Source organism: Scyliorhinus canicula, chromosome 1 (assembly GCF_902713615.1).
Source record: "Scyliorhinus canicula chromosome 1, sScyCan1.1, whole genome shotgun sequence".
Taxonomy (NCBI): Eukaryota; Metazoa; Chordata; class Chondrichthyes; order Carcharhiniformes; family Scyliorhinidae; genus Scyliorhinus; species Scyliorhinus canicula.
Genome location: NC_052146.1, coordinates 236,256,751 through 236,282,292, shown reverse-complemented (window position 1 = coordinate 236,282,292; position 25,542 = coordinate 236,256,751). Strand labels below are relative to the sequence as shown.

At 44.5% G+C, this 25,542-nt stretch overlaps 1 protein-coding gene across 2 annotated transcripts in view; it reads right to left on the bottom strand.

The window, feature by feature from the left end:
* Window positions 1-25,115, bottom strand: part of LOC119972555 (polyribonucleotide nucleotidyltransferase 1, mitochondrial) — a 96,257-nt gene extending 71,142 nt beyond the window's left edge. Inside the window, exons 1-7 of one of the 2 annotated variants that reach the window (XM_038809446.1) lie at window positions 24,891-25,115; window positions 8,483-8,628; window positions 7,909-7,969; window positions 6,801-6,875; window positions 6,621-6,726; window positions 4,438-4,487; window positions 2,274-2,337 (exon numbers count right to left, since the gene is read on the bottom strand). In XM_038809446.1, the coding sequence (XP_038665374.1) occupies window positions 2,274-2,337; window positions 4,438-4,487; window positions 6,621-6,726; window positions 6,801-6,875; window positions 7,909-7,969; window positions 8,483-8,628; window positions 24,891-24,980 (592 nt within the window). In that variant the 5' untranslated portion in view covers window positions 24,981-25,115. The remainder of the gene's footprint in view (window positions 1-2,273; window positions 2,338-4,437; window positions 4,488-6,620; window positions 6,727-6,800; window positions 6,876-7,908; window positions 7,970-8,482; window positions 8,629-24,890) is intronic. The other variant, XM_038809456.1, reaches the window with a different exon arrangement.
* Between the last annotated feature and the right edge of the window lie 427 nt (window positions 25,116-25,542).

The following is a 25,542-nucleotide window of genomic DNA, read 5'->3' as shown; positions in this document are numbered from 1 at the left end:
AACGGACCGAGACAGGATAAAAAAGGAAAACTACCAGGAGCTGAGGATCTCAGGATAAAAATGACAAGGACACAGCCACCAACCCATGATGCTCCATGGCACGTCCCTCACCATAAGACAATGAAGAGAAAAATCTGCTTGTTCAAACCTCATTCAGCTTCTTGTAACATCCCGGCTAAGAAGGAACGCCCCAAACATAACGAGGTAACAGGATACTGTAGCCATTTGGGATGGCCACTTACAACTAGGTACAGAGAAACTCGCAAAGCCTGACGGGTAAAATGGACAAGGCAAGACTCAGGCAGGCTCAGAGCCTGAAATGCATATTTGCAAGCAAGAAGTCCAGACGATATCGAAACTCTGACCAATTAGCATTTTAGTGGGGCCGATTAACATTTGATGGCCCATCTTCACCAAAACAAAGGATTGGTACTCGAGCGACCGGTACAGTCCCAGACATTTGGGCGCCACTCCCTGTTCAAGGGAAACCCAAAATACGGGGTCAGTGACCACTTGGGACACACCCAGCCATCCAGATCCCCGCCCACTTATTGGTTAGGAATCGAACACAGTGATCGGGGATCTCACAATTAGTGGGGCCCAAACTGAAGGACTGCCCAAAAGAGCGCGAAAACCCTAAGCATAAGAAGAAGAGTTCGCCACATGTTCGTCCTCTCTTGGGCCTGGTGCCCCGGTCACGGCCATCTCCAATTGTAGCAACAAGAGCAGCACTTCCTCAACAGAGATAAAAACACAGCCTCCCCATGGAAGGCCCGACTACAATGAGGTGAACATTCAGGAAGCCACCATACAAGACCACTTGGAGGAGGGCACCTATCTCCCCCATTAAGCCTACCCTCAAAACAAAGAAGGGCTCCAGCAACGCAGATCCACAGCATAGAGGCTCTCACACAGACAAATTGAGCACGGATCAATCGACAACACCCAGGACGTGTCACCACTCATTTTTCTCTGCTCCAACAACTCCAGAGATGCCAACAACAAAGAAGAATCACAGGGAACGCAGCCCTCTCTTGAATACGTGGCCTGTCCGGGCTTTCTCAGAAGATAAGCACGGATTCTCAATAATAAAAATGCAAAGTAAAAACCAAACACAGATAGCTAGAACTGGAGGCTTTCCTCAATCCAAGTGAAGCCTTATCTAACCCTATCACCCACCACCACACAAACCCATCCACCCACCATCCTGCCGTGGCTCGGCTCATCTTCTTTATAAACGAGGTAAGAATTGTTTAAAATGCACTCCCTCCTCATAACTGCAAGGATTATAGCACAAAAAAGGATAAGTCTATGCAAAAATCAAATGTCACATTACTGACTCAATATGGATTTTGCCAAACCAGGATGACAGGTGACCCTCACGCTCATATATCATACATCCTTCAAAGGGAAAAAACAATGGGTGTGATTAAACGGTCTCTTTGCTCCCAACCTGGTGGCGGAAGGAGGCCGATGAATTTTGCAAGAGGCCTCTTGCGAGATTCTCAAAGCTCGAGATGTCTCGTGAGATTCATCCAAACCTCGTGAACTGGATCCAGATTAACATATTTAAATGAGCCATACCGCTCATTTAAGTATGCATGCGCCGTATTGTCCCGGGGCTCAGGAACTAATGGCCACGCCAGCAAGGTCTAGACCAGGCACTGCATAACAGCACCTGGGCGGGAGGGGACCCCTAGATGGTCGAAGGACAGGGCACCGGGGGGGGGGGAGGGGGGGGGGGGGGGGGGGGTGGAGGAGAAGAGAGACCCCTAGGTGGTCGAAGACAGGGCACAGTCAACCCCTCATGTACTTACCTAGCTTCTTCTGAAATGGATCGATGCTATTCACCACAACCACTCTATATAGTGGTATGTTCAACATTCTCAGCACTGTACCAAACTATATCAAGTTCTTAGTGTTTACAAGTTCATAGCACAAAGTCTGACATACATTAAAATTGCTATGTAATACTTCATTTCAAATTGCTTTGTTAGACCTTGACATAAGAGACTTTAAAGGAAGTGTCTTCAACATTTATCATCATCAGCGATGCATATAGGGTGGTAAAGTCCTGTCACCTTTGGTACTCTTTACTGGTACAGTGTTTTTGCTCCAAGGGTCACTTACAGAAACATTGGCTGACAGTGCAGGAATGCAAGATTTCACCATTTGTTCAGCTTTCCTATTTCTGAGTAGTTTGTTTAATAAGCCTTCTCCCACCTGAACAATAACAAATAGAAGTAACTACTCCCAAGTACGTTCTTACTTACCTCCATTTATTGCAAGTATGTCAGGATCATTGACACCATCCACAGCGAGCAGGTTACAAACAATCTGACACAAAGAAAGAAACATGAATGGTTACGTTCTTAGACCTCTGACTAGTGACATTTCTGCAAATAAATGTTTATGCTTTGTATGTGCAGTAACAGGCAATTCCAAGGAGGCTGCAAGCAAGTACAGGGGTACTTCAAGTATACATTTCAATGTTTTAAAATATCATCTGAAGAACTTGTGCAAATGTGATTAAGTTTGGCATTGCCATTTATTAAAAAAGTCAATAAGTTTTCCTTTTTTTTATACAAAGGCACTTTACTTTGAATTGAAACTCTTCTCTGGCACCTTTGCAATGTAGAAAAGCTTTAGTTAATCCATTAAATTGGGCAGCGTGACAAACATATTACAACAGCACTGAAGATTATTTTAATATGATTTGAGTCAGAAAGATTTATTGAACGGTACTGGAATTTATATAATTTCTCAGGCCACTGTAGAATTCAGAGCAACATATTGAAGCTTGCGTGGTAGGAATCAGAATATTTGGATACAGACATTGAATACATGAGGATCGACAATGAAGGGCAACAATGATTCCTAGTCAGCTCCCTGGGTCACGGGTGAGGGAGGAGGAAGTATTAAATGTTTTGTCAGATATTAGGCAGCACTGACATTTTAATCTTGTGTGAGTGGGAAGTCTATTTGTTCCTTTGGCGGTTAGGCCAGTGGGTATGTCTGTAGGTAGGGAATCCACATGGTCAGGTCCAGCCAACACATCATTTACTGTTGGCAAATAATTCCTATATGTATTGTTGTTGAAGAGGGGCAGAAGGGTGACCTTTAGAGTTAAGATGCTGCTGCTTCTCAATTTTTGGAGTGAATGCGAAGTGAATGTACTTATGTTGGGGGTTTGTTTGCCCTGCTGGTAATAAACATTTCAGCCTAGTTTACCTGGTCTACAGTACCTCTCCCAGAACGATGGAGGAAAGACAACAATATATATATTTTTTTAAAGTGCTCTTTTGGTCCCAGTGTGAGCAATATTTGTGTGATTGAATGGTAGAATTTACAGAGTTTGTGTAGGATTAATTAAGCGCTGCATTCCTGCCCTTTAGGACAAACCTGAGCTAAGATTTTCTTAACTGTTATTGGAATATGTAAAATATATACAAAATATTTTTATAAATATGCTGAACATATTTCTTCTGGATGGACGGAAATCCATCAGACAACCATTGAACTAGCTGCAGGTCAACTAAGCAGCCACGGCGATAAACAAACCATTAAAAAAAAATATATAATTTCATCCTTTTTGACAAGTACATAACACTAAAACAGAAAAACAAAGAAAAACAATACTGTCTGTACCCACAACACCCCCAAAACACTAGCCCACTCTTCCTAACAGTTGACGGTGACCAGCTCTTTAGAAGTACAAAAATTAACAACTGCCATCTTTTGTTGAACCCTTCAATTGCACCCCTCACGGTGAACACTTTCTCGAGGTGTAAAAACTCCATAAGGTCCCTCACTTCAACCAAAGCATCAACTCAACAAAGAAACTACAGGCCTGACGCAAAAGAGACTGAGACAATCATTTTTTTCCAATTAAGGGGCAATTTAGCATGGCCAATCCCACCTAACCTGCACATCTTTGGGTTATGGGGGTGAAGCCCACGCAGACATGGGGAGAATTTGCAAACTCCACAGACAGTGACTGGCACCGTGATCGAACCCGGGTCCTCAGTGCCGTAGGCAGCAGTGCTAACCACTGCGCCACTGTGCCGTCCTCAAGACTGAGACAATCTTAATGTGTAAATGTACTGTTTTTATCCTCATCTGTCTCTAATCTTTGTGAGTGACAGTGTTGGAGAGATGATTTAGTGAAATGTCACATTTTATTTTAAAACAGGCAAGTATGTGATAATAAATAACAGTACTTATTTACTTTTAAATTCACAAAAACCTCGCTGCTGGAATTATTTAAAATGGGATAATAATTCTGATGGTAAGAGAACACACACTCGTTACATACAAAACACACCTGATAATAATAATCACGGGCAGTATGAAAGCACAAATATTTCTGCCCCTGGCAGTTTCAAAGTAGTCTAGCCTAACAATATGGCAAAACTATTAATTTTATCCACAACTTACCTGTGTATCATAAAAGTAGCCTGAAGGAAATAGTGGTCTGATTGAACGGTCTGAAGAATGCAACAGAAAACAAATAATTGGTAATGTTTTCAATATCGTAAATTAAGACAGCCTTGAAAATTCACAAAAACCTCGCTGCTGGAATTATTTAAAATGGGATAATAATTCTGATGGTAAGAGAACACACCCTGGTAATTATAGACCTGTGAGCCTTACTTCGGTTGTGGGTAAAATGTTGGAAAAGGTTATAAGAGATAGGGTTTATAATCATCTTGAAAAGAACAAGTTGATTAGCGATACTCAACACGGTTTTGTGAAGGGTAGGTCATGTCTCACAAACCTTATTGAGTTTTTTGAGAAGGTGACCAAACAGGTGGATCAGGGTCAAGCTGTTGATGTGGTGTATATGGATTTCAGTAAGGCGTTTGATAAGGTTCCCCACGGTAGGCTATTGCAGAAAATAAGGAAGTATGGAATTGAAGGTGATTTAGCGGTTTGGATCAGTATTGGCTAGCTGAAAGAAGACAGAGGGTGGTGGTTGATGGCAATGTTCATCCTGGAGTTCAGTTACTAGTGGTGTACCGCAAGGATCTGTTTTGGGGCCACTGCTGTTTGTAATTTTTATAAATGACCTGGAAGAGGGTGTAGAAGGATGGGTTAGTAAATTTGCAGATGACACGAAGGTCGGTGGAGTTGTGGATAGTGCTGAAGGATGTTATAGGATACAGAGGGACATAGATAAGCTGCAGAGCTGGGCTGAGAGGTGGCAGATGGAGTTTAATGCGGAAAAGTGTGAGGTGGTTCACTTTGGAAGGAGTAACAGGAATGCAGAGTACTGGGCTAATGGCAAGATTCTTGGTAGTGTAGATGAACAGAGAGATCTCGGCATCCAGGTACATAAATCCCTGAAAGTTGCCACCCAGGTTAATAGGGCTGTTAAGAAGGCATATGGTGTGCTAGCCTTTATAAGCAGGGGGATTGAGTTTCGGAACCACAAGGTCATGCTGCAGCTGTACATAACTCTGGTGCGGCCACACCTGGAGTACTGCGTGCAGTTCTGGTCACCACATTATAGGAAGGATGTGGAAGCATTGGAAAGGGTTCAGAGGAGATTTACTAGGATGTTGCCTGGTATGGAGGGAAGGTCTTACGAGGAAAGGCTCAGGGAATTGAGGTTGTTTTCGTTAGAGAGGAGAAGGCTGAGAGGTGACTTAATAGAGACATATAAGATAGTCAGAGGGTTAGATAGGGTGGACAGTGAGAGTCTTTTTCCTCGGATGGTGATGACCAACACGAGGGGGACATAGCTTTAAATTGAGGGGTGAGAGATATAGGACAGATGTCAGAGGCAGTTTCTTTACTCAGAGAGTAGTAGGGGTGTGGAACGCCCTGCCTGCAATAGTAGTAGACCTCGCCAACTTTAAGGGTATTTAAGTGGTCACTGGATAGACATATGGATGAAAATGGAATAGTGTAGGTCAGATAGGCTTCAGATGGTTTCACAGGTCGGCGCAACATCGAGGGCCGAAGGGCCCGTACTGCGCTGTAGTGTTCTATGTTCTATGTTCTAAAATAAATCTTACATTTGGTCCTATCTTCCTGCTTTACTAAACCTTCATGCTCTTCCTCCCACTGGGTAAATCTGGGAAAATAGTCTGGAATGTGCCAAAGATTTCACTAACTGCTACTGTAAGTGCTGCTTTGTATCTGCCTTTGGCACACACCTTGCAGCCGCTTTCTACTCAAATTATCTGTCTTTTCCTCTGCTCTCAAAAGTGCTAACTAAAATCATAAAAGCTAACCCATGTAGAGCAACTGACTGTAGGTAGTTAAAAGTGGAACCGTAGTTATTCTATTGGGATCACTGGGTTCACTGATAGAGGTAATTATTATCAAATCCAGCATTTTTGTAGTTCAATCCAATTTTGTTTTGCTGAAGTCCACAAAATGTACCCAACAAATTTCAGTAATAAAATATGTTTCGACATTTAGAAATAATTTTCATTTGGAAAACGAAGCATTAGAAATATAAACATTTCAGAAAATACATATCTATAAAATGTTAATTCTTTGCGTTCATTGGATACAAAAATGTAAAACTGTCACTGTAAGTACAAATGATTTGTAGAAATATACTTGAAAATATTGCTGCAATAAGCCTACTCTATATTAGGTAATCTTACCAATTACTCTGCTGGTCAAAATCTCATTATCCGTGTAGCCTATTTCTCTTCGTAAATAGGTTGTTGGTATTCTTCCTGCTGCAGCAGCTTTCTGACGGTAATCAACCTGATAAGAAAAATGAGTTAGTCTCCAGCACATTCTGCAATATCAACCAAATACAAAATATTATGAAAACTTACCACCAATGGCATAAATTGGGATGAAGTAGGCTTTGTTTTACTGACAGCTGTAACCATCACTGATGTGTCTCCTAACTTCAAAGTGAGAAAGAAAAAAAATCACCAACTTATAATCTGAACGCTTTTCCAGATTGTCAACGAAGCAAACAAATATTATCATACGTCGGTTAGAGGCTCCTTTCAAACTTCATATTAATTGCAACTTCTCTCAATTTTATTGCCAATCATTTGCTTTACTTATTCTTAATTGTTCTGGACTGCACAATTTGGCGTTTCTTGGCCATCAGAAAGCTGAGCACTTGGACAAGTTGATACAATATCCTTCATCAATCAGCTTAGCTGAGCCCTAAGTGGCAATAGTGAGTGATTAATTTGAACCTACAGCCAGCTTTTTGCAAAGCAGACACTTCACTAATGGATTTCAAACCAAAACCTTACATGATAACGTAAGAACATAAGAACTAAGAGCAGGGGTAGGCAATTCAGCTCCTTGAGCCTGATCCGCATTCAATACAATCATGACTGATCTCATCTTGGCCTCATTGCCAACTTCCTGCCCGTTCCCCACAACCCTTCATCCCACTACTAATTAAAAACCGATCTATCGGTTGCTAATACTGGGTGGCACAGTGGTTAGCACTGAGGATCCGGGTTCGATCCTGGCCCCGGTCACTGTCCGCTTGGAATTTGAACATTCTCCCTGTGACTGCATGGATCTCACCCCACAACTCAAAGATGTGCAGGGTAGGTGGATTGGCCACGCTAAATTGCCCATTAATTGGAAAGAAAAGAATTGGGTACTCTAAATTTATAAAAAAAAAGAAATTGCCAATACAATTGGAACCTTGTTACATTTTCCTTCAATTTTTCTCTGTTCGCCAAATTTTGAACAGATCAATAGAGCAAGGATTTTTCAAACTGTTCACTTTATTGCTGAAACATAGTAGCAATTGTACACTCTATTGTGATATTTCTCAATTAAACATCACAATTCACCACAAATTAACAAATGTAACCAGCAGTGCTTATGAAATTGCAATGCTTCAACTCCTACTGGTCAGAACCAAATTAATTTAACTCTATACAGAAATTCTAAAGATTAGTTTACCTGCACCATAGCACAGCCATCTGCAAACCTGGCAAGCTTCCCTGTGGAGATTTCAAGCTTTCTGTTGTAACAAAAGGATGAAATACAGTAAACAAAGCAGTATTTATCTTTAGTTTATTACAAAATTAATTGGGATAATCTTTCAGGTCACGGAAACGTTTCACTCATTCTCACAGAAAATAGGCCCCATAGAAAGTAGGCCATTCAGCCCCTCAAACCTGCTTCATCATTCAATATGATCATGGCTCATTCTATATGTTAACAGCATACGCATGCGTTCTCTCCATATACTCTCCATATACTCTCCATATACCATATACATCTTTCGTGTCTGGAAATCTAATGTCTTCTTAAATATATTCAATGGCTTGGCCTCCACGGTCTTCTGTAGTAGAGAATTCCACAGGTTCACCACCCACTGAGTGAAGACATTTCTCCTCATCTCAATGGCCTACCCCATGTCCTGAGACTGTTACCCCTTGTTCTAGGCCTCCTAACCAGGGGGAACATCAACCCTGCAAGCAGTCTGTCCAGCTCTGTCAGAGTTTTATATGTTTCAATGAGATCCTCTCACATTTTTTTAGATACCGGTGAATACAGGTCCGGCCGACCCAATCTCGCCTCGTACGACAATCCTGCCATCCCAGGAATTAGCCGGCTGAACCTTCGCTGCACTCTCTCTGTAGCAAGTATATATCTTCTTAGATAAGGAGACCAAAGCTGAACAGAAGGAAGGCAAATGTATTGTTAGCATTCATGTCGAGAGGGCTAGAATACAAGAGCAGGAATGTACTGTTGAGGCTGTATAAGACTCTGGTCAATATTGTGAGCAGTTTTGGGGCTTGTATCGAAGGAAACATGTGCTGGCCTTGGATCGGGTCCAGAGGAGGTTCACAAGAATGATCCCTGGAATTAAGGACTTGTCATATGAAGAGCGATTGAGGACTCTGGGTCTGTACTCAATGGAGTTTAGAAGGATGAGAGGGGATCTTATTGAAACTTAGAGAATACGGAGTGGCCTAGCTAGAGTGAATGTGGAGAGGATGTTTCCACTGGTAGGAGAAACTAGAACCCGAGGGCACAGCCTCAGACTGAAAGGACGATCCTTTAAAACAGAGATGAGGAGGAATTTCTTCAGCCAGAGGTGGTGAATCTGTGGAACTCTTTGCCACAGTAGGCTATGGAGGCCAAGTCATGGAGTGTCTTTAAGACAGAGATAGATAGATTCTTGATTAATAAGGGGGTTATGGGGAGAAGGCAGGAGTATGGGAATGAAAACCTATTCGCCATGATTGAATGGCAGAGCAGACTCGATGAGCCGTACAGAAGAGTTGGGAGGATAATTGTCTTGCACACAAGGATTTTGGTGATAGCATAGATATCGCAGTTGTCAAAACCCTCGTCCTTGGGCATCCGAAGGAGGTACTCGAGGATTGGATACGATATTGGATCTCCGCATTAATGTCAGCCTTAGAGGACAGGTGGCTCCCCAGGCATGGAAAATGTTTCATGTTTGGTAGCTCCATTGATCTTGGAGGGAGAGACCGGATATTGCCCTGGGGTGAATTGGTGGCTGTGACCGATTCTTTGGTGGGCTTCCATGAAAAGATTGATAAAGAAGGAAAAATTACAAGAGTACAGGCTGGCTAAAAACAAAGACAGACAGTAAGAGTTTCTAGAAACAGTTACTATTTAAAATAGGGATAAAAGAGTTGAAGTGAGCAGTGCTTCTAGAAAAGGTGAGTCTGGGGAATTAATAATAGAAAATAGGAGATGGCAGATGAACTGAATAAGGAGATGGCAGATAAACTGAACAAGTAATTTGCAACGGTCTTTACTAAAGCGGATATAATAATACCTCAGAAATAGTTGTAAATCAGGAAATGGAAGCGAGGTGTAGCCATCTGGGATGGCCACTTTCAGAATACAAAATGGACGCTCACAGAGACTCTAGGGAAATGTGGACAATACTAAACAACAGCAGGACAGAGCCTGAATGTATATTTGGGAAGCAGTTACCAGACGGAATCGAAACCATGGATCGATTAGCATATTGATGGCCCATCTCCGAGGAACAAAGGACTAACACTCAGGTAGTTGATATTGTGGCAGACATCCCGGCGCCAGTACCCCAACCGAAAGACACAAACAAAGCAAGGCCAACGGCCACTTAAGACATGACCAGTCATCAGGGCACCCACCCCTTTATTAGTTTAGATCGATGGCAATGATCAAGAAGCTGCCCAATTAATTGGGACCAAGTTTAAGGCCCACCTAGAACCCCCACGAGAGATTTGCTCACTTGGATTTGGCTCTCAAGTGGAGAGACCCATCCACCAGCATCACCAGAAGCAAGTAAGTTCAAGGTCAACGCTCGCTACCAGACGGACGACCTTAGCTGTTCTCCTGTTAGCTCTTCGAACCCAACAGCCTCAGATCGGAACAATGGCTATTGTTCCTCTGACTGAGTGGGCACCCGAAGTTAAGCATAGGCGTTAGCGTAGGCGATAGTTTAGTTTGTAGTACTGTTGTGCATGAGTAGATCTTACTGTGTGTGTATAAATAAATAGTATTGACTTTGAACTAACTGACTGGTGTATTGGCTCTTTGATCGGTATTCGGGTTGAACCTTGTGGCAGTATCGAGAGATACCTGGCGATTGAAAGTAAACATAATTAGGATTAAGGAAGGCGACCATATTGACCGCCATATTTATAGCAAGTAAACAGAGGGAGGAACTCAGAAAAAATGCAATCACTAAGGAAGTGGTACTGGGAAAATTGGATCTGCAGGCTGACAATTCCCCGGGTCCTGATGGATTTCATCCGAGGGTCTTAAAAGAAGTGGCTAGAGAGAGAACTGATGTGTTGGTTTTAATTTTCCAAAATTTCCTAGAATTGGGGATTGGAAAATAGCGAATGTAACTCCCTTATTCGAAAAGGGAAACAGAAAAGTAGGCAACTAAAGACCAGTTAGCTTAATATCTGTCATAGGGAAAATGCTAGAAGCTATTATAAAAGGTGTTATAGCAGGGCAGTTGGAAAAAAACAATCAGGGTAATCAGGCAAAGTCAATATGGTTTTGTGAAAAGCAATCAAGTTTAACTAATTTACTGTGGATAAAGGGAAACTGGTGGATGTACTGTATTTAGATTTTGAGAAGATGATTTTCAGAAAAGGGGCTGGATTCTCCGCATCCCGTGCAAAATTGCGTTTGGCGCAGGGGCGGAGAATCCATTTTACGCGGAGATCGTGGCCGGCGCCGGAGAATCGCCCGCGCACGGATTACGCGGCGGGGCTGGGGGGGCCATTGACAGATGGCCCCCCCCCCCCAGCAATTCTTTGGGCAAAACTGGGCGAGTTCCCGACGGCGTGATTCTAACCAGTGATTTTAACTGTCGGGAACATCGGGTGGCAGCTGCGGACTCAGTCCGCGGCCTCCCTGGTTGGGGGGGGGACGATCAAGCAGCAGAGGGGGGGCCTCATGGGCGGCCGGGGCGGCATTCGGGCAGCTCAAATCCGCGGGCATGCACCATCTCGGAGATGCCGACATTTGGGATGTCGCTCTGCGGTCCGAGTCCGCCATGGTGCAAGGGGCGGCCGCTGCAGGTCACCGCCAATTGTATGCGCGGACTCCGGACCGGAAGTGGGGCCTGTATCCATAGCTAGAGCTGCGAGAAGCACTTTGGGGCCCTGCCAGCCCCTTTCAGTTAGGAGTATCGCTCTCGACCATTTGAAGGAAAGTCAAGAGTGAAACGCCCACGTTTTTACGCTGGCGTGGGGACATAGCCCCATTTTTGGTGAATCCAGCCCAAGGTACCTCAACAAAAGTTATTGCAGAAATTAAAAGTTAATGGTGCGAGAGGTCACATATTAGCATGGAAAGGAGATTAGCTAACAGGATACAAAGGGTAGGCATCAAAGGGTATTTTTCTGGTTGGCAGGATGTAAAGCGTGGCGTGCCACAGTGCTAAGGTCTCAATTTACAATTGATATATACTGATTTGGATGATAGGTAAAGTAGTCACAGATGACCATAGGCTCCTTTCCTCTTTGAAGGGGGAGAGCTGACTGGTGGTGATTTAACCTGAGGATCACCACGCCTCAGGTGAGGGACAAGGTTGAGAAGACATAACCTCAGCCGGTATGAGAATTGAACCCGTGCTGCTCTACCTTGCTCTGCATCACCAACCAGTTGTCTAGCCAAGTGAGCTAAACCGGCTCCCCTAAAGTGACAGGAATTACTTGGATGAAGGGACCAAATGTATAGTTGCTAAATTTGCTGATGCCATAAAGGCAGGTCGGAAAGTAAGATGTGAAAAGGACATAAGGAGGCTACAAATGGATTTGAAGTCATATGGACTCAAAACATTAACTTTGTTTCTCTCTCCACAGATGCTGTCAGGCCAGCAGAGTTCATCCAGCATTTTCTGTTCATATTTCAGATTTTCAGCATCCGGGGTGCTTTACTTTTATCACAAAGGGGTTATAGATAGGTTAAGTGAGTGGACAAATATCTGGCAAATGGAATAGAATGTGAAATTGTCGATTTTAACAGGAGAAATAAAGCATACTATCAACATTGTGAGAGATTGCAGAGCTCGGAGAGGCAGATCTCGGTGTCTAGTGAATGAATGCACAGGTCAGTATGCAGATCCAGCAGGTAATTATGAAAGCAAACAGAATGTTATAGTTTATTGCGAGGGGAATTGAATGCAAAAGTAGCAAAGTCTAGTTTAATTTATGTAGGGCATTGCGAAACCATGCCGGGAGTACTGTGCACAGTGTTGGCCTCCATATTTAATGAAGGATGTCAATGGCAACCAATTCAGAGGTTTACAAGGCTAATATCTGGAATGGGTGAGCTGTCTTATGACGAAATGTTGGATGGGCTAGGCATGTATCCGCTGGAGAGGCAACTTGGATTGAAACCTTCAAGACCCTGTAGGGTCTTGACAGGGTGGATGTCGAGAGGATGTTTCCTCTTGTGGGAGAATCTAGAACCAGGGTTGAAAAATAAGGGCGTGCCCATTTAAGACAGAGATGAGGAAAACATTTTTCTTTCAGAGGGTTGTGAGTCTTTGAAACTCTCTTCCTCAAAGGGAAGTGGAAGCAGAGTCTGAATATTTTTAAGGCAGAGGGAGATGAATTCTTTATAAGAAAGGGGGAAAAAAGTTATAGGAGGTAGGTGCGGAAGTGGAGCTGAGGTTACAATTAGATCAGTGATGATTTTGTTAAATGCCAGAACAGGCTCGAGGGGCCGAGTGGCCTACTCCTGTTCCAAAATTATAAGTAACTGTTGGAAAGCAAATTCTTTGTTGAATTTTGAGTCTTTTGGAGTTCAGAATTCTAAAAAGATTTTTTTTAAAATGTTTTCCTTCAAACATCCTCTCCATAGTATCAGCACAGGTAGCAGCCATTGGGCCCTTTGTGCCAGATCTTTGGTCGAGCTATTTAATTAGACCCTGTCCTCTGCTTTCCCCACCCAGAGCCCTGCACAGAGTCTTTCACTTCAAGTTTTATATAATTCCTTTATGAAAGTCATTATTGAATCTGTTTCCATCTGTTTCCAGGAAGTACTTTCCACACCTTAATAGCTCGCTATTTAAAATAAAAGGTTAATGCAAGTTGCCACGGGTTTGTTTACGAATCACTTTAAGTCCATTCTCCTCCTGGAAACGGTCTCCCTTTATTTAACCAATCAAAATTTTCATGATTTTGACCACCTGTATAAAATCTCCTCTTAACATTGTCTGCTTCTCCAATTCTTCATTGAACTGAAGTCCCTCATCCCTTGCATCGTTCAAGTAAAATGTTTCTACAACAACGGCTTTGATATCCTGCCTAAAGTACGACATCCAAAACTGAACACAGTATTCCAGCTCAAAACGAAACAGTAGTTTACAAAATGTAAGCATAATTTCCTTGCTTTAGCACTCGAGAGGGCGCGATTGACTAGCCTCATTGTGCCAGGTGCGAAAATCAGCAGCCGGCTGGATAGCGGGAGAGGCCGAAATCACACCAGGCGCCAATAGTTTCCGGTTTAACTGGCCTGCTCCCGTTGGCGAGATCAGGATGCTGCCGCGGTGTGGTGAGGAACTAATAATCACCAATTAAATTCAATTCCAATACTATTACCGGGAAGGACCCCCTATTGAATGGCCATGTGTGATCTAACCGCCTCCACAGTGGGTGGTAACACGGGCACCGTTCAGCACAGCAATTTAAAAACGTGAAACCAGCGGAACGGCTGCTGTGGGGATCCGAGGTAGTGAGTAGCCAGAACAACGTGACGGAGGCTTCACATGTCTCGGGTGTAACCCGTTTTAATGGTGTACAGTACAATAGTGACCTCAACTGTCCCTAGCCTCTGATGGTGCCCCCCCCCCCCTCCCTCCCAACCTGTGCCCTATCAGTGATCCTCAATGTGTTTAGCCCACTGTGCTCTACCACTGCGTATAGGTGTGTCCCCAGGGTGCACATCAGGGGCGGAAGCAGCCTGGTGCTTACCACATCCTGTGGCCTTCAATGCCCCTACTGGACATCCCCTGATGGCCTGGGGTTGGAGGGACATGGCTGAAGTAGTGGTGGCACATGCCTGGCTGTGCCACCCTGTTCTGCATACTGACCCCAAGATATACTGTTGTCAAGGGTGGGGGGTTGGACTTGGGAGAGCTGGCGGCTGTCGTCATCTCCATGTAGGGAAGCTCTGGGTCGACCTCCAGCGCTTCCTCCTTCCGATCGGTGCCGGTAGGCCCCTGGGGGGAGGGGTCACCTCGGAATGGAAGAGCAGCTGGATTGAGCACCAGATGCCCCTGCGTCATCTGGCTCTGCTAGGCCTGGCGACTCCTCAATGTCTGCACCATGGTACCAATGCCCTCCTCGATGTCTCTCTGTGAGCGGGCCGTGCTCTGCAGCGCGTCGCCAATGTCCATCTGTATCTGGAACATGCTCTGCAGTGCCTCGGCATTGCCCACCGGAGACTGATACATGCTCCGTAGCTCCTCAGAAATGTCCACCCGTGTCAGGGACGTCCCCCAGCATCCGGGGCATGCTGTCGAGGCCCTCGTCCATGACCATCACAGACTGAAAATCGCCTTGGATACCACCACTCCTGCTGCTGACGCGTGCTCCAAGCTCTCCACTATGGTCATCACCCTAGCAATGTTGGCCTCGGTGCCATGCATTGCTGGTGCTATCTCCTGCGCCCATAGCCTTTTGGACTTTCAATCGGCTATGGACCTGGAATGTTGCTGACATCCCTCTCTAAATCTCACGGCTACACCCTATCGACTGCATCAGTTCCGGAATAGCCTGGTCCAAAGGCTCAGCATCTGACTGGGATTCAGCTGGATCCTGGGATCCAGCAGACCGATGAGTGCCGCCTCACCTGGGCATTCCTGCCTCCACCTAATGTGCATCTGCAACTGTGAGGTGTTCGCCGGAATGTGCCCCAGAAGCCAGTCCACTGCTTTCGCCCACCGAGGTGTGTCTCTCTGCGCTGGTGGAGGGTTGGGATGACAGCCATGATGCATTGATGGTGGCATCCCCGGGTCTCTTCTCCGTTCTCTTGGGAGATGGGGAAGGGAAGGGGCGGTATTGCCAGCTGGAGATCCTGTGTGAGAAAGGACATGTCGTCAGCGAGAGGGAAGGATCATCATACTGGCATGAACAACCTCCCATAGGGGGTGAGGAGGTCCGGCAGCCTGCTGCCCATTGGGCCCTTTCCCGCTGATTGTGTGCCAAGTTCTCCTACGAGGACAGAGAGATAGTGGGCATTGTAAGCTACATGCTTCGTGGGCGAGCAGGGGCATGGCAATGGACAGATATGTGCAGCACTGTCGGCATGGGTGGGGTGTGCTGATGGGTGCCATGGTGTGCTGGGGCATGGATGCAGCATTGTGTTGGGAGGGTGGGGGAAAAAAAAGAAAAAAAAAGATTGCTGGCGGAACTGATGCCAGGGGACCAGTGACTACTCAACCATGCGGTGGGGGTCGTTGAGCTTCTTGTGGCACTGGGTGGCGGTCCTACTGGCCATACTCCCCAGGCTGACAGCCGCTGCCTCTATCTCCCAGGCAGCACTGGCTGCCCTATGGCTGACCCTCTGATCCCCTCGGGAGAACAGGGTATTCCTCCTGGACTCCACAGTGTTCATAAGCCTGGCCAGGGATGCATCCTAGAATTGCAGCACTGGTCTGTGCAGTGGCATGGCTGGGTGCTGTCTGGGGTTTACTCTGCAGGGAAGGTTCAAATGCTGCTCCCCACCGTTCGCGAGGACCTGCCGGGTGTAGTCCTGGCAAATAAACTGGCGGGACAGAAATTTGCGGTGTAAAGCCACGGGGTATCGTTAAGTGGCCTAATTCATGTTGGACACCAGTGATAGCCTTACCGGGTCGGTCGTCGAGAAACACCCGACAATTCTCGTTCGCTACCACACTTAGAATGAATTTGGTTAGATTGGGCCCTCAAGTCCATTTTTGAAAAACAACCTCCACACCCTGACCCGTCACCTTCAAAGTTTGTGCACATACACCCCAGATCTCTCTGTTCCTGCATACCCTTTAAAATTGTACCATTTAATTTATATTGTCTGTCCTCATTATAATAATCTTTATTATTGTCACAAGTAGGCTTACTGTGGAAGTTAATGTGAAAAGCCCCTAGTCACCACATTCCAGCACCTGTTCGGGTACACCGAGGGAGAATTCAGAATGTCCAAATTACCTAACAGCACGTCTTTCAGGACTTGTAGGAGGAAACCGGAGCACCCGGAGGAAACCTACGCAGACATGGGGAGAACATGGAACTCCGCACACACAGTGACCCAAACCGGGAATCAAACCTAGGGCCCTGGCACTGTAACGCAACACTGTGCTACCGTACTGCCCACTTCACACTGTCACAGTTGAGATATGAAGAAAAAAATATAAAAGCAAATCACTGCGGACGCTGGAATTGGAAATCAAAAGAGAAAATGCTGGAAAATCTCAGCAGGTCGTACAGCATCTGTAGGGAGAGAAAAGAGCGAACGTTTTGAGTCCAGATGACCCTTTGTCAAAGCTCAAAAGAAAAAAAAAATCTTTTGTCAGCTGGACGATTTTATAATTGTCTTTCTGTGCTTTTCAAAATGGGCAATTGCTGAGCTGATAAGATGGCTCCAGTAGTGCACATTGCTGCCTAGGTGGATTGACCATGTTAAATTGCTCTTTTTGTCCAAAAATAAAGGTTAGATGGGGTTACTAGTTGCAGGGATAGGGTGGAGGTGTGGGCTTAGGTAGGGTGCTCTTTCCAAAGGGCCAGTGCAGACTCAAATGGGCTGAATGGCCTCCTTCTGCACTGTAAATTCTATGATATGAGTTTTACCCCCCCCCCCCCAAAAATTATTAAACATGAAAAATCTGGATGATACAATATGCTTTACTCCCCCTTTGCTTAACAATTACACACAGGTTACTCCCCCACTTTGCTTAACAATTACACACAGGTTTTAGGGTTAACACAGATTACTAAATCATTTTAATCTACAATGGTCTCATTAACACAAAGTCCCTTTTAAGCACACAAGATGACTGTGGACAAATACCCTCTCCACTCTGAACCCCAAATGAATGCTTCCCCAGAATCCCCCCAGATGATTGTCATGTAAGCGTTTCCAAGTCCATTCCAAAAAAATAGAAACATTGAAAATAGAAGCAGGAGGAGCCAATTCAGCCCTTCCAGCCTGCTCCGCCATTCATTATGATCATCCAAATCAATAGCCTAATCCCGCTTTCCCCCCATATCCTTTGATTTTGGGGTGAAGAAATGTCTCCTTATCTCTTTCCTAAAATGGTATATCCCCTATCCTCAGACTGTGACCCCTGGTTCTGGACACACCTGCCATCGGGAACATCCTTCCTGCATCTACCCTGTCTAGCCCTGTTAGAATTTTATAGGTTTCTATAAGATCCACTCTCATTATTCTGAACTCCAGTGAATACAATCCTAACTGATGAATCTCTCCTCATACGCCAGTCTGGCCATCCTGGAATCAGTCTGGTAAACCTTCGCTACACTCCCTCTCCAACAAGAACATCCTTCCTCAGATAAGGAGACCAAAACTACACACAATATCCCAGGTGTGGCCTCAGCAAGGCCCTGCATAATTGCAGCAAGACATCCCTGCTCCTGTACTAGAATCCTCTTGCTATGAAGGCCAACACATTATTTGCCTTTTTTACAGCTGCTGTACCTGCATGTTTACCTTCAAGGTGTATGAGGACACACAGGTCTCGTGGCACATTCTCCTCGCTTAATTTCTGGCCATTCAGAGAATAGTCTGCCTTCACATTTTTCCTACCAAAGTATATAGCCTAGTATTTCTCCAAATTATACTGCGTCTGTCATTCCTTGCCCACTCACTCAACTTGTCCAAATCACACTGAAGCATCGCTGCATTCTCCTCACAGTTTACCCTCCCACTCAACATGGTGTCATCTGCAAATCTGGACATATTACATTCCCTCATTTAAATCATTTTACACACTAATCACTTCTGTGGGACCTTGTCAAAAGCCTTCTGAAAGTCCAGATGTACCACATACACTGGCTCCCCCTCGTCAACTCGACTAGTTACATCCTCTTCTAAACACACTTTAAAATCTTCTCTCATAAAAGGTTCCGTTTAACGATTTGCATTCCAAAATCTGGACCAGGTTCTCTAAATGACACTTTTAAGCAAAGCATCCACTCCACTTTGAACACAAAATCCAGTCCAGGATTTCACACCAACTCCTTAGGGTTCCTGTAATGAACTCCAATTGGCTTTATTGTTGGCCATTGGAGTATGAGCTCCCTCAATGATAGCTCATTGAGGGGGCCCATATAATCACCTGTGTAGGCTTTGTGAGCCAGTCTTAAGTTGACTGGACTGCTAGGAGCACTGTTTGTAGCTGCTCCTGTAATATCGTTATTGTAAATAAATATTGGTGTGGTGACGGAACTCCTGCCTCCCGTGGATTACTACAGTTCCTTTGTCTTGACTGCTTTGCAAACTGCTCACAATTGCTTTAATTCACCATTCCCAGACTGCCTTTAAATGGCATCAGACATTTGTTTTGGATTGGATTTGTTTATTGTCACGTGTACCGAGGTACAGTGAAAAGTATTTTTCTGCAAGCAGCTCAACAGATCATTCAGTACATGGAAGAAAAGGGAATTAAACAAAATTCAAGAAAATACATGAGAAAACATAATAGGGCATAACAAGATATACACTGTAACTACATAAGCATTGGGGGAGAGCTTGCAGAGTCGCCTTGCTCCGGCGCCATCTTGCTGCCTTTTTTTCCCTTTGAAGACTGCTGAACCACTTTAAATCTGGCCATTGCAATTCTCTCTTTAACTCAGAACACTTTGTTCACTCTTCCTTGAATTCTTCTGAACAATACCATTGCCTCTGTTTTCTTGACTCCAGTTGTCTTAACCAGTCCCAATTCCCTGGTTATCGGGACTGTAACTTGTACTTTAGGAAGCCTGCCTCTTTGCAGCTCTTGTCCTGTCCGATTTAGCTTCGGACAGAGTTGAGAGATGCTAACATCCTCAATCCTGTCTACAACTGCCACAAATTCAGCTAAAACTTAAAAAGATTCGGGGCAGCACAACTGGATAGCACTGTGGCTTCACAGCGCCAGGATCCCAGGTTTGATTCTCCACTGGGTCACTGTCTGTGTGGAGTCTGCACGTTTCCCAGTGTCTGCGTGAGTTTCCTCCGGGTGCTCTGGTTTCCTCCACAGTCCAAAGACGTGCAAGTTAGGTGGATTAGCCATGATAAATTACCCTTAGTGACCAAAAAGGTTAGGGGCGGTTATTGGGTAACGAGGATAGGGTGGAAGTGAGGGCTTAAGTGGGTCAGTGCAGACTCGATGGGCCGAATGGCCTCCTTCTGCACTGTATGTTCTATGTACCTTACTAGGTCCCAATTGCTAAGCAACACCCACATGCTTCCGTCTTTTATTTATTCTGCGTGCGTAGTCCTCTCCAGGCAATAGAAACACAGTTTGAACTTAACCAATTCCCATACATACAAACACCGTTGTTCAACATGAATCTAACTATAGGTTTACGCTTCTGGGCACTAAAACATTAACTTAAAGCCATTTAAAACTATACCTCATTTCTAATGTTTACCAATACAATATGCTGATGATACTAAAATTGGAAGCATTGTAATTTATTGAGGATGATGACGGCAAAACCAGCAGTTATTGCTAGCCATACTGTGCTTAGCAAGGTGGCCTCGAGCTGCCATCTTGAACCATAAGACGTGGGAACAGAAGTAGGCCATTCAGCCCATTGAGTCTGCTCCATCATTGAATCAGATCATAGCTCATTTTATATAATCCTAGAGCAATATGTTGTGGATTCAACCAGGGATCAGGCTATTTTCGATTTGGTAATGTGCAATAAGAAAGGTTTAATAAAAAAATCTGAGAGCAAACGATCCCCAAGGAAGCAGCGATTGTAACACGGTAGAATTTAGCATTCAATTTGCGAGTGAGAAACCTGGGTCAGAAACAACTGTGCTACACTTAAATCAGGGTAATATAAATGAATAAGGACAGAGTTGGCAAGAGTGGACTGGGAAAGGAGTTTAGCAAGAAAGACGGTTGACTAGCAATGGCAGACATTTATGAAAATATTTCATGACTCACAACAAAAATGCATCCCAGTGAGGAAGAAGCATTTTAGGATGGGGATAAGTCAACTATGGTTAACCAAGAAGTGAAGGATAGTATTAAACTGAAAGAAAAAAAATTAAATATGGCAAAGATTAGTGGTAAGCCAGAAAAGTTAAAAAAATCAGCAAAAGATTAACAAAAAAAAATAAGGAAGGAGAAGCTAAACTATGAAGGGAAACCAGCAAATAATATAAAAATGGACGGCAAGAGTTTCTTTAAATATATAAAAAGGAAGAAAGGCCAAAGTGAAAATAGGCCCCTTAGAGAATGAGATTGGGGCAAACAGTAACAGGGAACCAGGAAAATGGCAGAGGAGTTAGAGAAATGTGGTGGAACATTGTGGAAGACACCAATAACATTCCAAAAATAAATAATCTAGGGCCAGAAGAAGGAGGAGGAGGAAATAAATGCAATAAAAATCACTCGGGACACTATTGGGTCTGAAGGCCGATAATTCTCCTGGACCTGATGGGTTGCATCCCAGGATATTAAAGGAAGTGGCTACAGAGATTGTGGATGCACTGGTCGTAATCTTCCAAGAATCCTTAAATTCTGGAAAAGTCCCAGAGGATTGAAAAGCTGCCAATGTAACACCTTTATTCAAAAAAGGAGGGAGAAACAAAAACTAACAATAGGTCAGTTAGCTTGTGTCCTTGGGAAAATGTTAGAATATGTTATAAAGGATGTAATAGCAGAGCATTTAGAAATGCATAACATAATCAAGCAGAGTCAGCTTGACTTCATGAAGGGGAAATCGCGCCCGACAAATTTATGAGAATTATTTGAGGTGGTAACGAGCAGGGTAGATGAAGGGTAGCAAGTCGATGTAATACACTTGGATTTCCAAAAAGCATCTGATAAGGTACCGCACAAAAGCCTACATAATAAGATAAGAGCCCATGGTGTTATGGGTAGTATTTTGCCATTGATAAATGACTGGTTAACTGATAAAAGACGGAGAGTTAGGATAAGAGGGGGATTTTTTAGGATGGCACCCTGTATCAATCCAGTATTGAGGAAGGAACGGTGGCGATATATTTCCAAGTCTGGATGATGTGTGACTTGGGGGTAGTGGGGGGGGGAACGACGACATGTAAATGATGGTGTCCCCATAAGCCTGCTGCTCTTGCTCTCGAGGTGGTAAAGGTCGATGTTTTGGAAGGTGCTATCGATGGAGCTTTGAGGAATTGCTGCAGTACACTCTACTGTCCTGGTGCACTGGTGGTGGAGGAAATGAATGTTTAAAATGGTAAATGGGATGCCAATCGATGGGGTGCTTTGTCCTGAATGGTACAGAATTTTTAAAAAGAATTTCTTGGAGCTGCAGTTATCCAGGCAAGTGAGGAGTATTTCATCATACTCCTGACTTGTAGATGGTGGGCTGGCTTTGTGGAGCTACACAATTTCCAGTCTCTGATCTGTTCTCATAGCCACAATATTTATGTGGCTGGTCCAGTTACGTTTCTGACAATAAATCCTCAGGATATTGGGTGTGGGGACTCAATGCTGGTGATACTGCTACTAAATGTCAAAGGAGATTGCTAAGTTTTCTTTGAGACATGATACTTGTTTGGCATGAATATCACTTGCCACTTTTCAGCCCAAGCTGGAGTCCTGTCCAGGCCTTTCTGTCCATGGGCACGGACTACTTCGTTGACTGAGGAATGGTGAATGGCACTAAACACTATGCAATCATTAGCGAACATCCCTATTTTGACCCCACGAAGGGAAGGTCATTAATGAAGCAGCTGAATGTGGTTGGGCCTGGAACCAAGAGGTTGGTCATGAGACACATCACTTCCATACTCCCAGAATGCTTTGGTCCACTGCAATTCGCATACCACCACAACCGGTCCACAGCAGATGCAGATAGAACCCTAGTGTTGTGGTGTAGCGACAACAATCTCTCTCTCAATGCCAGCAAAACAATGCCGCTGTTACCAAACTCCTGAATGAACCTCTTATGGATTGAACTGATCTCTCCACGCATCTTCTCTACTGAGTAGCATTACTCTATGTTTCACCCGATGTTTATGTCTATGTATTTACTTTGTGTATTTATCGTGTGTCCTATGTTTTTCATGTATGGAATGATCTGTCGCGACTGTACGCAGAATACTTTTCACTGTACCACAGCACACATGACAATAAATCCAAATCCAATCAGCATGCGGAAGAGCTTTGACAAAAGTCATCCAGACTCAAAACATTAGCTCCTTTCTCTCTCCAAAGATGCTGTCAGACCTGCTGAGATTGTTCAGTAGTTTTGTTTTAGATTCCAAGTGAAGACTCAAATGTTGCCTTGTGAGCGGAATAAAAAATATGAAGGAAGTTTTAAATATATAAGCTGTTATTATTAGAGAAGATTCGGAGATGGAGGGGATGGTTTGATAGAGGTGTTTAAAATTACTAAAGGGTAAAAGGTACCTTCAATACAACATCATGCCAGGGCAACACAGTGGTAGCACTCCTGCTTCGAAGCACCATTGACCCAGGTTCAATTACCGGCTTGGTGATTGTCTATGTAGAGTTTGCATATTCTCTCTGTATCTGCAAGGGTTTCCTCAGGGTGCTCCGGTTTCCTCCCACAATCCAAAGATATGCAGGTTAGGTGGTTGGCAAAGCTAAGATTGCCCTTTAGTGTCCAAAGATTTGTGGTTTAGGTGGGGTTACGGGGATAGGGTGCTCTTTCAGAGGGTCGGTGCAGACTCAATGGGGCGAATAGCCTCCTCCTGCATTGTATGTATTCTATCAAGTGAACTAAGCTAACTATCACAATCGCCAAATACTATGTACCTTTTCTTTTCGTCTCATCAACCTCCATGCCAGCCCACTCAGACGAAGGTCTTTGGAGCACAAGCTCATCTCCTCAACCCTCAATAACCTTTCCATCCAACATCCCTTTGGTTACCAGGAGTGCACTCTTATTCTTGGAACATTGAACATAAGAACTAAGAGCAGGAGTAGGCCATCTGGCCCCTCGAGCCTGCTCCGCCATTCAATGAGATCATGGCTGATCTTTTGTGGACTCAGCTCCACTTTCCGGCCCGAACACCATAACCATTAATCCCATCCACTCTGTCCTTCCGAATAGTTTGATACCCTCGGATATTTAACTCCCAGTTGTGACCATCCTTTAACCATGTTTCAGTAATGGCCACTAAATCATAGTCATTCACGATGATTTGTGCCATCAACTCATTTACTTTATATCGAATACTACGAGCATTCAGGTAAAGTACACTTATGTTGGGTTTTTTTACCTCTGTTTTGAATCTTAACATCTCCAGTTTTATTCCTTTTAGTATTACTGGGCCTATTGACTGAGCTCCCCTCAGTCACTGTACCTTGTACTGTCGCCCTTTTTGATTTTTGACTATGTCTTCTCTGCCTTGCACTTTTCCCCTTACTTCCTTTTGCTTCTGTCCCTGTTTTACTACCTTCCAACTTCCTGCATCGGTTCCCATCCCCCTGCCACATGAGTTTAAACCCTCCCCAACAGCTCTAGAAAACACCCCCCCTTGGACATCGGTTCCAGTCCTGCCCAGGTGCAGACCGTCCGGTTTGTACTGGTCCCACCTCCCCCAGAACCGGTCCCAATACCCCAGGAATTTGAATCCCTCCCTCTTGCACCATCTCTCGAGCCACGCATTCATCCTATCTATCCTGACATTCCTACTCTGACTAGCTCATGGTACTGGTAGCAATCCTGAGATTACTACCTTTGAGGTCCTACTTTTTAGTTTAACTCCTAACTCCCTGAATTCCGCTTGTAGGACCTCAACCTGTTTTTTACCTATATCATTGGTGCCTATGTGCACCACGACAGCTGGCTGTTCACCCCCCCCCCCCCCCCCCCCCCCACACACACCCAATGTCCTGCAGCCGCTCAACTTTCCTCTTATTTATCAAAATACTAAATCATATTTCCATAAGCATTGATATCCAAATACACACCCAGGTTTTCCCTTGCACAAAGTCTCACATACTGTTAACTTTTGATTTTTCCGAGCCAGACACGACAACAGCAAGAATCACATATCCAGTATCGACCACTACAATGATCCCTGCAATTAGGTATTCCCCAAACACTGTCCATTCACCTGCCTGCTCGATCAGTTCTTGCTCGGCTCCTTACCTGCTCCATACATCCACCTCGCCTCTCTATTAAAAGATCCTGCCCTGAACAGGATCGTCCCCAGTGCCTCACACTGACCGCTCTGTTGCACTGAGGCGCCGGACTTTCCCAGCCGGGCTCACTCACCTGCTGCCTTGATCCACAGAGACTCGGCCCTGGACCGCGTTGCTGGCCCACAAATGCTGATGCGTTCGCCTCAACGGCTGCCGTCTCCATCCCGTGCTGGACTTCCAGAGCAAGGGGCTCCTGAGCGCTGACAGCCTCCAGGGTGACGAGCTGCAGAATCCCGAGAACTTCAGCAACTTCATGGCCCCAACACAGGGCGCCGCCATGACACACACCTCCCAATAAACCCGCCTCCCATTGGCTCACTCACATCCAATGAAACCCTGATAACATCTCCCTACTCTCTCTTTAATTTTCTAATTCCCATTTCCTCATCTCTGTAATTTAATTTGCTTCCTTTGTATTTTTTCCGAGACAAAAATACATTTCTGAAATGATAAAATGCAACTTTCAGTTTTTTGGTTTAGAACAATAGAGATGTGGTTGCTGCTGAGTGTTACAATATGGTTATTGTATGGTAAATGAAGGTTTAACAATTTTATATAAATGCCTCCAACCACCAGATGGTGATCAACCTTGACTCTGGGATTAGGTGGGATAGAAGGTACTTGTGTATTCAGGAGATCTGCGGATAGAATTATAGTTTAGTTTATTTAGAAACCTTTGTATCTTAATAAGATGTTTGAATCTAATTATGAGTAGTTTTAATAAA